Raw genomic sequence first — 16,049 nt, forward strand, 5'->3', positions numbered from 1 at the left:
GTTAATGGTTGCTGAGCACTTCCAGATAATTATCTATGCAGTGTGTGTCTTTGAGCAATCAGTGTCTTTTTCTAAAGAAAGTGATTTACATGAACCATTTACATGTCATGCTTTACACCTCAGCTTCCCCTTCTCACATATTTCCTTTAATAAAATATTGTAGTAAGTATACATTAATATAATTGAGTATATTTGTAACTTTTTCCCTGAAAACACAAACCTGAAGAAATGGGAAGATGTCACATGTCACAGTTGTATCATAATTATTGATGTTATTGCTGTTTGAACTGATCTAATCTACATATTTGAATCAACAATACACTGTAGTGCCAATAATTGCAAGTTTAAAGTCTATGGTTTTCTCACATGATACTGAGGAGAAAAAAGACGTCAGTGAGGAAGTTCTGTCTTTCATTTCAACAAAGGGAAACCACCATCAAACAGAGAGACATTCAGCCCTCTGTGTTCAGCGGCTCTACCTCCAGCGCTCGGCTCTCAGTCAACATGAGGTGTGAGTACCTTATCAAAGTTTAACTTGCATAGTTCAAAAGTTGTTGAATGAGTTGTGGTTAGTGCATTGCGAAGGATATCTGTAAGTTAAAACAGGGAAAAAGTTATTCAAGTAATGTCAAAAGTAAATCTCGTATAAAATGAATGATTGTTAGTTATAGTCTTACAAAACATATGTAACCTGTTCAATCAGCAAAATGTACCATGGCAATGTGTTAAATGATGGAAAGTGGTGTCAATGCTATAATCGTTGAAGCGTGTCATAGTTTTTTTTTTAAAAGCACACTAATAGAAAGCCACACAAGGTGGTGTGCAGCAACACAGACATGTTGCACGAGGTGAACTTCAAGAATGTTTTATTAGTGAGAACTGTTCGTACGTAGTCATTTCAGACAACACTATTTTTGAAGAAGCCTCAACCTGGCAACCAATGTCGCTACTAAACTCATGCTTATTATTATAAAATCAAATAAACAGTTACTTGCAAAGATAGATTGAAAATTGTGAATGATTGAAAATCTTGTCTTATTTTCCATTAGTTACTGTTAGTGACATTTATGTGGAACTTTATCTTTTATAAAAATACAGAACTATGTTTTTTTCAATGAGCTTCTACAACATTACCACTGGTTGCAGAGGAACCCTATTATTTCCAGCAATATGCAAAGTAATGTCACCAGTGATCTGAAACACAACCAAACCTAAAAGATTTGAGCCGTATGGTGGCATTTAAAGGGGCAAATGATGAGGAGTTCTGCTCAGCCACTATCAAAAGATTGTATAACGTATTAGAACGTATAACAATGTTGAGGAGCTTTTTTCAGTCTAAGAAAATAATAACGTCTTCACATTAATATCTACTACACATAATGATCATACTATTATCCATCATACTATTATAGTACTTGGCCTTCTAAAAATGTGCATATTGTTTTTCAGATCTTCCAAACCTTCTGCCAGCTGTGCTGATATGGTTAATGCATTTTAAGGTAAGAACAAAAGTGTTGCACCTGTTATTACAGTTGTTAACATGAACAAAACAAATATGTATATGTTTGTAGCAATTGATACTTACTTATAGGGGAGAGCAGCAGGTAACTAACCACGACCTTCCCCTCACAAGCACCATTTCCTCTTAGGAAGTGGTTGAGAAGGTGTACCAAAAACTTAAACGTTTTGTGAAAAGCACATTTATTTTCTGATATATCCTGCTTTAATCTGATCAGTTAATTTGTCTTTGATTACAGTGTTGCCTGTTTCAACATGAAGAGAACACAACCAGCTATCCAGAAAAGCTCAGCTCTCTGAGCTATGACTATGACAGCTTCACTATGGACTACAACACCAGTATAGATTATAGTGAATATAATAACTTCTGTGTGAAAGAATCCAACCGCCAGTTCCGCCGCTGGTTCATGTCCACCTTCTACTCCATCATCTTCTTCCTGGGGCTGACAGGGAACCTCCTGGTCATCCTCACCTTCTTCTACTTCAAGCGTCTCAAGACCATGACGGATGTGTTCCTGCTCAACCTGTCCTTTGCGGACCTTCTCTTTGCTCTGTCACTCCCTTTTTGGGCAGCCAACTCCATGGCAGAATGGGTTCTGGGCCTGCTGGTGTGCAAAGCCATGCACACCATTTATAAGGTCAGCTTCTACAGCAGCATGTTCATTCTCTCTTTCATTAGCGTGGAGCGCTACTTCGTCATCGCCAAGGCCGTCTCCGCTCACCGCTACCGCTCCAAGGCTGTGTTTCTCAGCAAGGTGTCATCAGCTGCCATCTGGGTGATGGCACTGATCTTCTCAATACCAGAAATGAGGTACACCACCGTCAATAACAAAACCTGCACCCCTTACTCCAGCAACTCTGACAAGCTGCGCGTCAGCATCCAGTCGACCCAGATAGTTTTGGCCTTTGCTCTCCCGTTCCTGATAATGAGCATCTGTTACAGCAGCATTATCCGGACCCTTTCAAAGACTCGGAGCTTTGAACGCAATAGGGCCATCAAGGTGATTCTCGCCGTGGTGGCCGTCTTCCTGGTCTGCCAAGTACCTTATAACCTGGTTTTATTTTTGAACACAGTGGTCACAGCACAAGGAGGAACGGTTGACTGCGACTTTGAGAACAATCTCCTCTACGCAACCGATGTGACCCAGTGCGTGGCCTTCCTGAGGTGCTGCCTGAACCCCTTTGTCTACGCCTTCATCGGTGTGAAGTTTCGTCACGACCTCCTGAAGCTAATGAAGGAATTGGGTTGCATGAGCCAGTCGAGCTTCGTCAGGTATAAGTACGGCAGGAGGAGGAGTTCAGGGGCCACAGAGACTGAGACCACCACCACGTTCTCTCCTTGAAGCTCTTTCAGCATGGACATCTGCCTATTCACACCTGCACAGCTCACATTGGACAATTAGATAAAAGTCTAAAAAAACATACGTTATTTGACATGTAAATAGCCAAGTTTATCATAGAATTACATGTATGTGGGGTTTGGTTGTTGTTGTTTTTTTTGTCTATTTGTTGTGTTTATTTTGTCAAGGCTTTGATTGTTTGTTGGGCTACAGTGCACAGTATTTTGATGAAATCCATTGTGTGAATGTAAAATCATGTTTTTCCTAACTTTTTACTTGACAGTGGAAGTTAATATGTGTTGAAACACAATAAAGTTTGATGGAATAACCCTTGTGGGAAAATGGTTCATTAGTGCTGAGTGCATGACATTATTCTCCTAACAATAATCTTACATTTGCTTGAGACAGTAATGTGACATCATCTCATATCGAACGCAGGCTGAAGTGGATCAAATATAAACACAATTCTATTCTGGGAGACTTTGGGATATCTGCAAATATAGAATTGTTGTACGAAGAATATCAATATTTGTATATATATATATATATATATATATATAAAATACTGATTTACACTAATAACGGTTACGATGTGGTGGTTTTGGAATAAAGGGATGTATATTATTTAAAGAGTAAAGAGCAATTTAAAAAAGAAACACATTTATGTTTGTTTCAAAATTATAAAAATGGGAAAATGGCAGCTTGATAATCCTCACTGATTTGATTAAGAACAACTTTCTCCATATGCTCAGTGTTTCCACACACCAGATGTCATAATGTATCCAGAGATCCGTTGACTGTAAGGCTACCAGAGGCAGAAACACCCGAAGCAGAAGACTATTATCCAAGTCATCAGTTACTGAAAACACCCACGAGCTCAGAGTTAATCTCCTGCTTGTTTTCACCTGTCCTTTCAAACACTCCCCAGCTTCTGTACGTGCACCCGGCAGGTGAATATATTATCATGGCAAAGATTAAACTGCTGAGTACGAGTATATGCAAGCACAACATTAAAATGATACGGAACTATATCACATGCACTGCCTCTTCTGATAAACTATTAAACAGAAGAGTTAAGGCCTATCCCTGTGTATAAAAACACACCCCTCAGGTTATAAACTCTACACTGCTTAAATCATGACATCAATAGTTGGAGTTGCAGGATTAGTGATCCTCACTGCTGATTGGCTCACAGGAAAAAGGGTTGGGATTTCCTACATAAAAACCATGCAACACATGAAATGCCAAAGTGAATCAGTGGACAGTGTAAGAGTAATTCAACTTTACCACCACTGAATCTTGAACAGAGATAAGGTAAGACGACTTTCCTTTCCTTTTACTTAGGATATGAATCACATTAAAAGTAGACAGGATTGTTCATTAATCAGCAACTTGAAACAAATATATAAACAGTCTTATGTGTATTATGGCTCTCTGTCCATTATTATTATTATTATTATTATTATTATTATTAATATCACTATTTGATTTGTATACATTTTGTATTATTGCGAAAGGTCAAAGCAGGGACCTTAAATAGCTATGTTGAAGCAAATCAGGATTCTCCACATGTATGCTGACATTTCCTAAAATAAAAAAACTGCAGAATAACTCAAGGTTGCACTACAGATCTATATGCCAGTTGTATTGAATGGCACACTATGTTATTAATCAAGGCGAGGCTCTGCGAGTGGGTGCCCTTCAAAAGCTAACAAACGTTTGGAATTATCTTTTTTTTCTCCAAAAGGAAATTTTTTGTCTGTGGACTACTGGGTCTTAGCTGTTGTAGGAAAACATTATAGTAGTCATGGTAACCAGTAGTCACCTGGTTGACTCATTGGGAACCACTCCTCGTCTGAAAATCGGAGAGGGAGACTACGATTTTCCCCCATATGACACACCCTTCCTGAACAGCTATTCATGCTGATATCAGCCTATCTTAGCCTGTGTCATTATTAATAGAGGGGTTTAGAAAGGGAGAAATGTGTGGGAAGCGTTGGGCAATATATACTGACTTATGTAGGACAGGGACTGTTTCTTTTTCATTGACTTCAGCAAGCGTTGAATGAGCTTACCTTATACAAGATTTTACGATTTCAATTAAATATACTTTAATTATGACCTCTATTGAAGAACATTTCCTGCAACAGCACTGCAGATGTTTGCAAACGTTGCTTTAATCACCCGCGGCAACAATACAACTTGGGATAAGTGTATAGTGCAAAACTGTGGACCAAATGCACTAAAAAACGTTTTTTGAAGTGGGGTAGAATGGGGAACGTAGCTCATAGTCAGTGTATTGAACTCAATAATACACCACCAATTTGGAAAAGCCAAAAGATCTTTGTTTATGGAGTCTGAAAGATTGTTATTCAGGGCTTTTCTCTGTTAATGGATAGACAGGAAAGGGGGAGAGATATTGCGTGACATGCAGCAAAGGACTGCCGGTGGGTTTGGAACCCTGCCTGCTGCGTGAAGGACTCAGGCCTTAGGTCTCAGTGAATGGGCAACACAGGCGTCACAGGTGTGCCTTTTTTTTAGGTGTACATTGCATTGTGTACTTTGCTTCTATACTGAAAATGTTTGTTTCTCGAAACTGGGGGCTTAGGGAGCGCCATAGGGATCGCCTTCTACTGTAGGAAATATACTGACAATGGATAAGTGGATTTTAATTCTAGTAAATTGGAAAGAAGAGAACAAAAGCAGGGGAATGACTGCAGTGAATACAGGTTAACTGATCTCTCTCCATTGTGTCTCTGTCTGTAGGAGTCCCAGAAGACAGTGAGCTCTCCTATCATGATGCCTACAGCTAAAGGCATATCCCAAATGATACCCAATCACGTTCTGAGAGTGGGTCAAACTATCCGCCTTGACGCAGGGCAGGAGAGGGCCAATCAACATCCCATTGTCACGCAGCCCAGCAGTAACCATGGCGACGCTGATCTTGATATTTCCCTGGATAATCTCAACCAGCTCATCATGGAACTGGATCCGACATTTGAACCCATTGAGATCAACAAAAGTCTGCAGTGCTTCAGCCCTCCTACAGGTAAAGTGAACTTTTAGGCTTCTTTCCTTAGTTTCTACGCAGTTCAAACTGTTATTACTTTATACAATTTTTATTTATATAGCACATTTAAAAGCGATCTTTGGTCGAGCCAAAGTGCTGTACATGTAATAAAAACAAACAATACTACAAGAGTCGTGCTCCGCTCTGACTAGAAGGCCAGAGAGAAGAAGTGAGTCTTTAGTGATGATTTAAAAACCCCTAGGGTCTGGGCCGACCTCACATGGAGGGGCAGAGTGTTCCAGAGCCTGGGGCCCGCTGCTGCGAATGCTCGGTGCCCTCGGGTTTTAAGCCTGGTCTTGGGCACTACCAGCAGCAGCTGGTCAGCAGACCTTAAAGCTCTGGCTGGGGTGTAGCGATGGAGGAGTTCAGCTATATAGGCCGGAGCCAGCCCATTTAGTGCTTTAAAAACAAATAAAAGGATTTTAAAATCAATTCTGAACCGAACTGGAAGCCAGTGTAGTGAGGCCAGAATTGGGGTGATGTGGTCACGCTTTTTGTGGCCAGTCAGAAGACGTGCAGCTGCGTTTTGGACTAGCTGCAGGCGTTTAATTGAGGCCTGGTCCATACCCACATACAGAGCGTTGCAATAGTCCAGTCTCGAGGTTACAAAGGCGTTAATAACCCTTTCTAGGTCTTTAAAAGATAAAAACGACTTGGTCTTGGCCAACAGTCGTATTTAAAAAAAGCAGGATTTGACTACGGTGCTGACCTGCTTGTCAAATTTAAAAGTGCTAGTGAAGGTCACTCCAAGGTTCATGACAGAGGAGAGAATGTTTTTATTGAGGGAGCCCAGAATATCAACCGGAGAGGCTGGAGGTTGGGATCCAAAAAAGATGACCTCTGTCTTGCTCTCATTGAGGTTAAGGAAGTTTTTGCTCAGCCAGGATTTTATCTCTATCAAGCAGTCCATCAACTGCTGTAGTGAGTGTTTGACATTTGCTTTGAGAGGCAGATAGATCTGTACATCGTCGGTGTAGCCCAATTCACAGCCTCCAACCTGCAGAGGTGTGACACAGAGCCAAGTCAAACCATAGTCACCATGATGAAACAAATAGTACACATGGCCTGGGGCTTTGGAAATCTACCATCCCTTTGAGAAAGCTTTATTTTTGTATTAAGGGTGTAATTACATCACCTTAGATTTTCTTGGATTACTGCCCAGACTAGTACTACAACCTGAACATGTAGGACTACAGTCACAGGAGAAGATGCAGACGAGGGTGGTGCTTCACTTAGACCTGCTCTGATCAGAAAGTGTGCACAAGAGTCACCAATGCATAAATATGGATTTCCTGTTGCATATCTTTTTTTGAGAAATGTTTGGTGAGGTGTTTATGAGACTATGTGAAGAACGAGTTTGAAATAAATAAAGTAACAGTGATGAGAATCAAACAATGAAAGGTCAATCCGTTACATCAGTTCATGTTCATGCTCTGTGTTGATGAGTACTTCTTTCCTATTGTTGCAAAATACAGCATTTCCCCTCAAAACAACACTCACCACAGCACCTTCCTATAGTCTCTGACACATTTAGCTCTTTCTGTTCCAACATTAGTCATTATTATGTAACTTTGGTTTCAGACGCCACCCATCATGCAATGACCACAGGCTAGTGTTTTCTTCTGGGAATAAACTCAGTCAGTGCCCAGCAATACAGCAGAGAAAAAACAGAACCTCGACTTCACAAGAACAAGTTGAGACTGATCTGAGTGATTTGGGATCGTCACCGCAGAAATGCACAATTCAAAGAATTTAGCTTGGAAAGATTATCCTGAGCTGTGCAAGCAAGTACCTGCATATGAATGTCTCTATCAGGAGAGTGTGTGTACATACAGAGGCCCATCCCTTTCTGCTAACAGAAAATCAAAGCATGAAATAAGAGAAATTATGGAAGACGCATGTTTTTTTTCCATATAGTTCAGTATTTTTTGCTAACACATTCCTCTCCATTCTTTCTCAGACGACTCAGATGAAGAGGACTCTCATTGCGTGCTGGTCCCCAGAGGATGTCCTCCCTGCTCCCTGCCCACTCAGTTCCCATCTGTGTCCCCCAGTATAGCCATCCCTACACCCAGCGGTGTGTGCTGCAGCCCCCACGGCACACTGGTGTTCTCCAGCTCCCCTACAGCCTCCCTGCCCCCACTGCCGTTTGGGAGTGCACCCCGACGAAATCACTCTTCAAGACAAGACACAAACCTGTGCTTGTCACACTCAAACAGAAACAGTGCCGTCTCCCTCCTCTCCATGTCAACATGCTCAGACACTAGCTACATCCTCGGCAGGTAAAACTCACAATAAAAGCAAAGAACAAGTCTACAATATCCATCCATGCAATGACTGATGTGTGGGTAAAATAGTGTCTTAAAATGCTGCAAAACATTAACTCTATGTCTATGAGGTTGACCAGGACCAGGCGACTGATACGTGTTTGTAGTTTTCCAATCGAAGTAAAGTTTAAGGGCAGCAGTCCCAAACTGGAAAATGTTACCGCAATACCAGAAACGAGTTGGAGCCATCTTCTCATTTCATTATAATGTTACAGACAAGACACTACAGGCAAGAAATGTATGTTTATTTTGGTCACATTTTTTTTCTTTTTTAGACTAGTGGAAAGAAAGCCTTAAGAATACACAATTAGGGGACTATTTTATTATTTCTTGTCTTTTTGCATCTGTAGATTGTTCCCAATTTCACTAAAAAGATAGCATTATATAATTCCTCATTTGTGTATTTAAACATATATTATTTACAGTAAACCCTGTTAAACAAAGTGTACAATTTATCAAATGTTATAGTGCACATCTTTAAAGGCCATTTCTCAAAGTGTGTTTTTTCTCTGAGTCAGATTGTTTTACAGAGAAGGGTTGTTCAAATCCTTGCATGATTTAATCAAGGCTCATATTGAAATGAATGGCTGTTGACCCTTCTCCCTTTCTGTGATGTTGAGGTTCATCTTTATGTTACTGCGTATTGATTTGAACATTGGAAATATATCCTCTTCTTCCAGAGATAGGAGAAGTACTCCGATCTTGTACTTTAGTAAAAGTAGAAGTCCCATTGTAGGAATAGTGGAGTAAAAGTACAGAGTAGCAAACATTACAAAAGTAAAGTACAAGTCCGACAAAATTGTACTTAAGTACAGTACTTGAGTAAATGTACTTAGTTACTTCACATCACTGTCTTCTTCTCTGTCTAGCAACCTGTCCCTGGCCAGTGAAGACGCTGACTCTCCTCCAGAGTCCATCTATACTCGCACGTGCGGCTCCTTCAGTGAAGGGTTCAAAACCAGGACCCCAGATAACAGGCACAGCCCAGATAAGCCCCCATTGTTAAAGCGAGGACATCTACAGGAGCTTCATGGCAAAGGAGCACACAGCAGTCCTGCTTCACTCTCTGGGTCCTGGGGCGATATTCCTCTACTGCTGGTCAACGGTGAACCTCAGCTGGATACGTTCCAACCAAAGTCTCCTGGACCAGAGATTGACATAATACAGGCCAACCTTGTGTCCAACTCAAAGCCATTGTCTCCACACAGTGAGTCGCACCTCTTAGAGTAGTCTTTTTTGCTTGCAGCTAACATACTTTCTAACTAACAGTATTATGTATACAAGAAATGTGTAAATATTTGATTTTAAATGTTTAATATGTGTGCTCACTTTACTAAATACTGTTCACTTTACTAAATACTGTTTTGATTTTGTTTCTATCAGCACTGTCTCTTTGCTGTTTCTATGTAAATGTACCCTCTTTGGGACTGATAAAGGAATTCTGATTTTGATTCTGAAACCTCTTTTAAACATTTCTTTTTGTAGGCTTCCAAGCCCGTTTTAATGGCAGCAAGCCCTCAATGAAGTTTGTCATGGACACTTCAAAGTTTTGGTTCCGTCCACATTTCAGCAGAGCAGAGGGTAAGCATTTCAACAAAAATATATATATTTAGCCATGCTTTGAAATGTTTTGGCCTAGCGGGTTTGAGTGTTTCTTCTCAGGACAGAGGATTTGGGGGTGAACACACGTGCAAATGTCTCTCAGAAATTCATGTGATGTATCATTCGTTGTAGCTGAAGCCCTGTTGAACGACAAGGAAGCAGGAGCCTTTCTGGTGAGAGACAGCACCTCCTTCAGAGGCAGCTTCGGTCTGGCTATGAAGGTGGACCAAACGGCCGTCAACTCAGGTAAAGGTTTTGGCAGTGATGCTGCCGTACCATACGGATCCTTTCAATGTGCTTTTATAAAAGTCGTAGCAGTGTTTGGTTCGGTACAGGAAAAAGAGCGATGATGAAAGCCACAAAAACAGACAAACAACCTGAACACTGTGCAGCACGGTGTCGTCATTTGTCTATCCCAGAAAGCTGAGAGGCACAGATTCACTTACCCAACTCTGCTGATGTGAACGGGCATGTCTGATGACATCCAGCCATCTGCGGCCAGGCAGGAGACAGCGCTGTTATTTTTTCCACCCGCAGTATACGCTGTGTAAACACAAAAGTAAACCAGCTGTTTATGGATGTGTAAGCAATCACAGAGGAAAAAATGGACCTCACTCACGAAACAATTTTGAGGCTTCCTTCATTTGCAGATTTGTAAACTTTTTAGGAATGCAGGATATGATATTCATGCAAGCGCTGTCGACAAAGATAGACCATTTCAGTGTGCAGTGATAACAATGTCTTGTACAATATTCCTCTGCTTAATTATCCCCGGTCCAGTAAATGATTCTAAATATTTTTCTTTCTGACATCAATGTCAGTTTGAGGAAAAAACGACATTGATGTCAGGGTTTTACTGCATTGGCAATAAGAGAAAAACAGTATTGCATCATAATGTTAAAGGTTTGTTGTTTTCACATATTTCATCTTATAACATATGTTTTACAATGTACAAACTCATAATGTTATAATGAAATATAACATATCAATATCATGAAAATGTCTTTTTTATTTTGCAATCCTATGTATTTTCTGAAATATTTTTTAAATGTGTGGATCCGTACATTCTGATTAGACGCTTATTAAAAAGGTGTTGGTTGATGTGTACTAGTCTTACAACTTACATGGGCTGGGCATCATGTAGCAGGACACTAATGTCATGAGCCATATGAAAAAACTGTCAGTGCCATTCCCTTCTGTCAACACCATACATTCTACATTAACTCCATTGTTTTTTTATGACTTTTATAAAAGCAGGAGAGGGCAGTGAACATCTTTTCAGACAATTCCTCATTGAATCATCAGCTAAGGGTGTACGCATCAAGGGCTCTTCTCAGGAACCATACTTTGGTAGGTAAATGTTAACAACAAGACCACAGTGTTGCACATGTAGAAGTCAATGTTGTTGATAACTCACTGAAAACTCACCCGCCTACGCAATACATGTACACATCCTGGATTGACTGTCTGATGATGTGTGCCACACCAGCACTGAGTCAGCCATGTCTGGCCTCTTAAGATGTGAGTGGGCAGTTCCTAATTTGATTGAATGAGTTCACAGGGAGTGTTCTCACGTCCACAGAGCCATTATCAGGGTTTATTGTGGCCTGTTTTCTTTGTTATCCGCTTCCACAGAATTCTATCTTCAATAAATACAGCTGTGGTGGCTTTGTAAAATTCCAACACAAGAACAAAACCAAAAATAAAGTATATTGAACCAGATACAGGCTATCATCCTCTCATCATTTAATTTCAGCTAAAAGTTTTTTATATCATGTCAAAAATATTCACACTTTTCTAATCTTAAGAGGATAGTGGACTAGATCGAATGTTAAAACCAATGATTTGATTTGTGTTATCTCTACAGGTAGTCTCTCTGCTCTGGTCTACCAGCACACTATCTCTGCTTACGCTTTACCCTGCAAATTAGTGCTCCACTCCCAAGGTATGCTATTACATAGTTATTTACCAGGTGTGTGTGTGCGTGTGTATGCGTGCGTGCGTGTGTGTGTGTGTGTGTGTGTGTGTGTGTGTGTGTGTGTGTGTGTGTGTGTGTGTGTGTGTACAAGTACCTCAACATTTTACTTAAGTACAGTACTTGAGTAAATGTACTTAGTTATTTTTACACCACTGCTTATTTGTCTGCACAGATGCAGCAGATGAGAGGGCTCAAGACAAACAAGCATCGGAGGACAAGAGAAAAACAGGTGGGTCAAATTAACAATATAAAGGGAGTAGATAGTACAGTAAAGAAGAATATAAACCGAAGTTGTTTATGAACATGTAAGTTAACTAACACTTATGTTCACGTTATGAGAAAGTTATTAGTAGCCTAAGTACCAAGTGCCAGTTAGGTTAGAAGAAAATAAGGCGCAGCAAACACATACAAAATAAAAAAATGCGAAAAGTAGATAACAATTGGGGTTAAAACGAACATTAACAAGACCTTACATTAAGTCACATAAAATTCAACTTCATTAAATAAACCAGTGTTTTTACCTTTTCTTCTCTTGTAGTCACAGTATTTGGCAGATATGTAGAAAAGGCTAACAGTAGCTTGTCCCTATAAACTTGCTAATTTAGGTTAAATTAGCTAACAGCTAACTTTAAGGTAACGTTTCTTCTTTAGGACTCATCTAAATCCTTTCAGAAACACCTCAATGAATAATAACTAAATGTTAGTATTACAAGTTAATTGTAGCATGTTGTCTTGCAGCTAACAAAATGAGAAAAAACTGACGGAGCACAAGTATTACTGTATAGTGTGTACTGTAAATGTAACCGTGCTGTAATCCAGGTTAGCTAATGTTAGCAAAGCACAGGAGTTACTAATGGCCTTGATTAATGAATGTTGCGTGTAATTAAATAACAGGTGTGCCAGTTATTTTTACTTTGCTAATATGCCATTACTCTTGTCTTGTTAGGCTGTGTGTGGTGGGACTTACACATGACATAACATTTAAAGGAGCAATAGTAGCTACATTAGGGGTTGTGTAGTCTTCTTTGTTTCTACCACTTATTTTTGAACTTTATAACCACATTCTATCTTGTTTTTTGACAAAATGGCAGATGAATGAATAAATGCAGCTAGATTTCCAAATAGAAAATAATATATTTAATGTTCTGGAGTAAAACAAAATTATATTTACATCTGAAGCATGGAGGATTGTAAGTATAAAGGACCTTAAACGGGAAATACTCAAGTACAGTGCAAATAACTTAACATTGTTTTAAGTACAGTACAAATTATTTGTTACACCACTGCCAGCTGAGCAGCCAACCAAGTCATGCATTTATATTATTTCTATATATTTTCACCTGTACCACCATGTACAAATTATACAGAATAGACCTGTACAATGGAACTACAATAAGAAAAGACAACTTTGGTTGAAAGTTACTCCTTGTTTCCTGTAAGTACATTTGGAGCAAATCTTATTTGAAAGTACCTATCTATGTCTGTTTTGCCCAAGAGAATGGTCAATGACCCAGAACAATCCAGTAGGGAGTTTCACTTAAAGGTGGGGTAGGTAAGTTTGAGAAACCGGCTCGAGATACACTTTTTGTTATATTCCATGGAATGCTCTTAACATCCCGATAGCAATGAATATCTTAAGTGCTTTGACAAAAAATCCATAACAAAATGTCATCTGTGGAAGCCGTAGTACTGTAAAAAGCACGACCAATCATTTTAGCCGGCCCGGCTAAAATAACTGGATGGCCTACCTACCTGTCAGCCTTCCATCTGTGCACAAACTTATCTCGTGCCCTCATTGGTCATGTGCGCGTTCGTGTGTGTTGGAGGAGGGGCTCTATAAGGAAGTGGCAGATTTTTTCCGGTTGTGTATTTTCAAATTCTAGCACACTCGAGCTGGTTTCTCCAAAATTACCTACCCCACCTTTAATTACATTTCCCACCCTACATGTTTAATTACATGTGTACTCAACCTATATTTCTAATCAAACTATCACAATGTTTTTCTTTACCACAGTTGCTTGCAATTTTGTCTACCTGAATGCTGTCCCTACTGAAACGCTGACGGGCCCCTGTGCAGTGCAGAAGGCGGTGTCTTCGACACTTGAGAAGGCCTCGGGTTCCTTCATACCAACCATAGTGAACTTGAAGGTGTCTTTGAAGGGTGTTACACTGACAGATGTCAACAGGAAGTAAGACTAACACAGTCTTCGTGCTGCTGAGATTTTACTTACAGTATACAATAAAACCACAGTGCTGTTTTTGTGTGTAACATTTTGCTGCAAATGATCATTGCTAACAGTAACAATAATCTATTTTTTAGGCTCTTCTTCAGGCGCCATTACCCTGCTCACCTCCTGAGCTACGGTGGGGGAGATCCAGACAATCGACTGTGAGTATACAAAACAAGTTCTGAAATCAAAGTGATTCTTAATGGTTCCACGCCGGAGGGTGTCTGGCAATTTGTACAGTCTATTTACATGAATATCTCATATATATCTATTTTTTTAAACTTCAGCTTGGCCTCTAGGATTATTCGATTCGATTTTGATTGTCCAAGGTTAAGGTCACTCTAACTTCATAAAATATGTTATTGGTCATAACAAGAGAATAGATAATGACGAATTATGACAATGTGGAGCAAATGTGTAATTTGATAAAATGATGAAATTTTAGACGGACATGAATGTAAACTGCATATTGAGTTGTTGGCGTAGGCGTACAACCACAAAACTGTCATTCTAGTATTAAGAATAATGTGCCGGATCTGGCATTCAAATCTAAAGTTATTCATTTCAAAGGAGCTCTTCCTGCTATAACGCCAGAGTTATAAGCAGTCAAACTTTACCAAGCATTTCTCAAACCAAACTTTAACTTTTAAATATTTTAGTATATTAAGATGAACTTTTACTTTTTCACTCTGATGTTATCAGACATATTATACACACATAGGTCCGAAATTAACACACACGCATGCACAAACAGGACCCTTTATTACAGTAGACACAATCTTTAAATGTTAAACCTTGTCTTTTTTACTCTTACAGGTGGGTGAAAGGATCCAGTTTTGGTGCAAGGTAATTCTTAACTTGAATTGTGATATTTTCTGTTTAACTACAAATGATACATGTTTTCTCATGCGACGATCCATAAAGCCACCCAGGTTTCTGGCTCACCTGCATTCTTCTTGAACTTAAATGTTGTACTTAATAAATCTAACTTAATCTAACATTTCTGTGTCCCGACAGAACGTTTGGCTTTGTGGCGAAAGGTATTGAGGCTGGCATGGAGAATGTGTGCCACGTGTTTGCAGAATATGACCCCCTGCAGCCTTGCAACAATGTCATTGAAGTTATTCGAGCCTCCATAGCCTAGCCACAGACTCACAAAGACTGAGGCAACATGACACCTGGGATCTTAAAGCACTATCTACACTTAAACTGTATTTTGTTAGTAACCGTCCAATACTGTATCTACTAGATTACAATACAACATCTGAAAAGCATGGTCACATATTCAAGTCAAAAGAGTAGCATATATGAAGATATGCAAGACTGATTTGCCTTCAAACAACAAACCAGACAAGAAACCAGCAACATTTGATTGTAAATTGCAAGCTGCTACTGTTCAAATAATCCAGTTTGTAAATGTTAAAATAAATGGTACTTTACTGTACTTTTGTATAAAGGAAGCTCTGCAAAATAATTTCAATGTTGTTTTACAAAAAGATAAGATAAAAACATAGAGATTAGGTCATGGTAAAGCAGTTGATTTTAATTATTAATTTACAATTATTTCCATGGTAACTGAGGTATACATTTGCAGTACCCAGCACTATTAAATGTAGTAATGATTTTGAAGATTCTGTTAATAGACTAGGCTAAACATATTGTCATGTCCTTTCATTTCAAAGCAACTTTAAAGTTTAAAGTTGAGAATGTATTTATTAAACTGCACTGTAAACAATATCTTCTCTGTATATTCATGTATTTGTTATGATGAAAATAAACATGTGGAACTGTTGCACATGTGCATGTGTGTTCTTACAGATGTTGTGTCAGTGAGAGGCAGTGTGTCAAAGTGACAACACACCCTTATCTTTTCCTTTACCCCTTCATTACAGCCTCTCGCTAAACACAAAGGGAGACCTTGTGGTTAACAACTGTGTCTTCTAGTATTTTAGACAAAGATGGTAAACATTTGACAGGAAACACAGA

The 16,049-nt window shown here is 39.4% G+C and overlaps 2 protein-coding genes across 2 annotated transcripts; both read left to right on the plus strand.

Annotated features, from left to right (window-relative positions):
- The first annotated feature begins 436 nt into the window (after nucleotides 1–436).
- Nucleotides 437–3,186, plus strand: ccr7 (chemokine (C-C motif) receptor 7). Its single transcript, XM_034128055.1, has 3 exons — nucleotides 437–511; nucleotides 1,450–1,499; nucleotides 1,758–3,186. The coding sequence occupies exons 1-3, from the start codon at nucleotides 505–507 to the stop codon at nucleotides 2,859–2,861; spliced, it is 1,161 nt and encodes a 386-aa protein (XP_033983946.1). The 5' UTR covers nucleotides 437–504; the 3' UTR covers nucleotides 2,862–3,186.
- Nucleotides 3,187–4,098: 912 nt separating this feature from the next.
- Nucleotides 4,099–15,855, plus strand: LOC117480700 (tensin-4-like). Its single transcript, XM_034128128.1, has 13 exons — nucleotides 4,099–4,172; nucleotides 5,625–5,907; nucleotides 7,889–8,210; nucleotides 9,125–9,462; nucleotides 9,741–9,836; nucleotides 9,990–10,103; nucleotides 11,115–11,207; nucleotides 11,725–11,802; nucleotides 12,008–12,064; nucleotides 13,850–14,024; nucleotides 14,156–14,224; nucleotides 14,880–14,909; nucleotides 15,081–15,855. The coding sequence occupies exons 2-13, from the start codon at nucleotides 5,655–5,657 to the stop codon at nucleotides 15,205–15,207; spliced, it is 1,752 nt and encodes a 583-aa protein (XP_033984019.1). The 5' UTR covers nucleotides 4,099–4,172; nucleotides 5,625–5,654; the 3' UTR covers nucleotides 15,208–15,855.
- The last annotated feature ends 194 nt before the right edge of the window (nucleotides 15,856–16,049 follow it).

This window comes from Trematomus bernacchii, unplaced genomic scaffold (genome assembly GCF_902827165.1).
Source record: "Trematomus bernacchii unplaced genomic scaffold, fTreBer1.1, whole genome shotgun sequence".
Lineage (NCBI taxonomy): Eukaryota > Metazoa > Chordata > Actinopteri > Perciformes > Nototheniidae > Trematomus > Trematomus bernacchii.

Coding starts and splice junctions, on each gene's coding strand:
- ccr7 (XM_034128055.1), top strand. Junction 1,500..1,757: donor TATGGTTAATGCATTTTAAG/GTAAGAACAAAA, acceptor CTTTGATTACAG/TGTTGCCTGTTTCAACATGA.
- LOC117480700 (XM_034128128.1), top strand. CDS start 5,655: ATGATGCCTACAGCTAAAGGCATATCCCAAATGATACCCAATCACGTT. Junction 12,065..13,849: donor GGAGGACAAGAGAAAAACAG/GTGGGTCAAATT, acceptor TCTTTACCACAG/TTGCTTGCAATTTTGTCTAC. Junction 14,225..14,879: donor GGAGATCCAGACAATCGACT/GTGAGTATACAA, acceptor TTACTCTTACAG/GTGGGTGAAAGGATCCAGTT.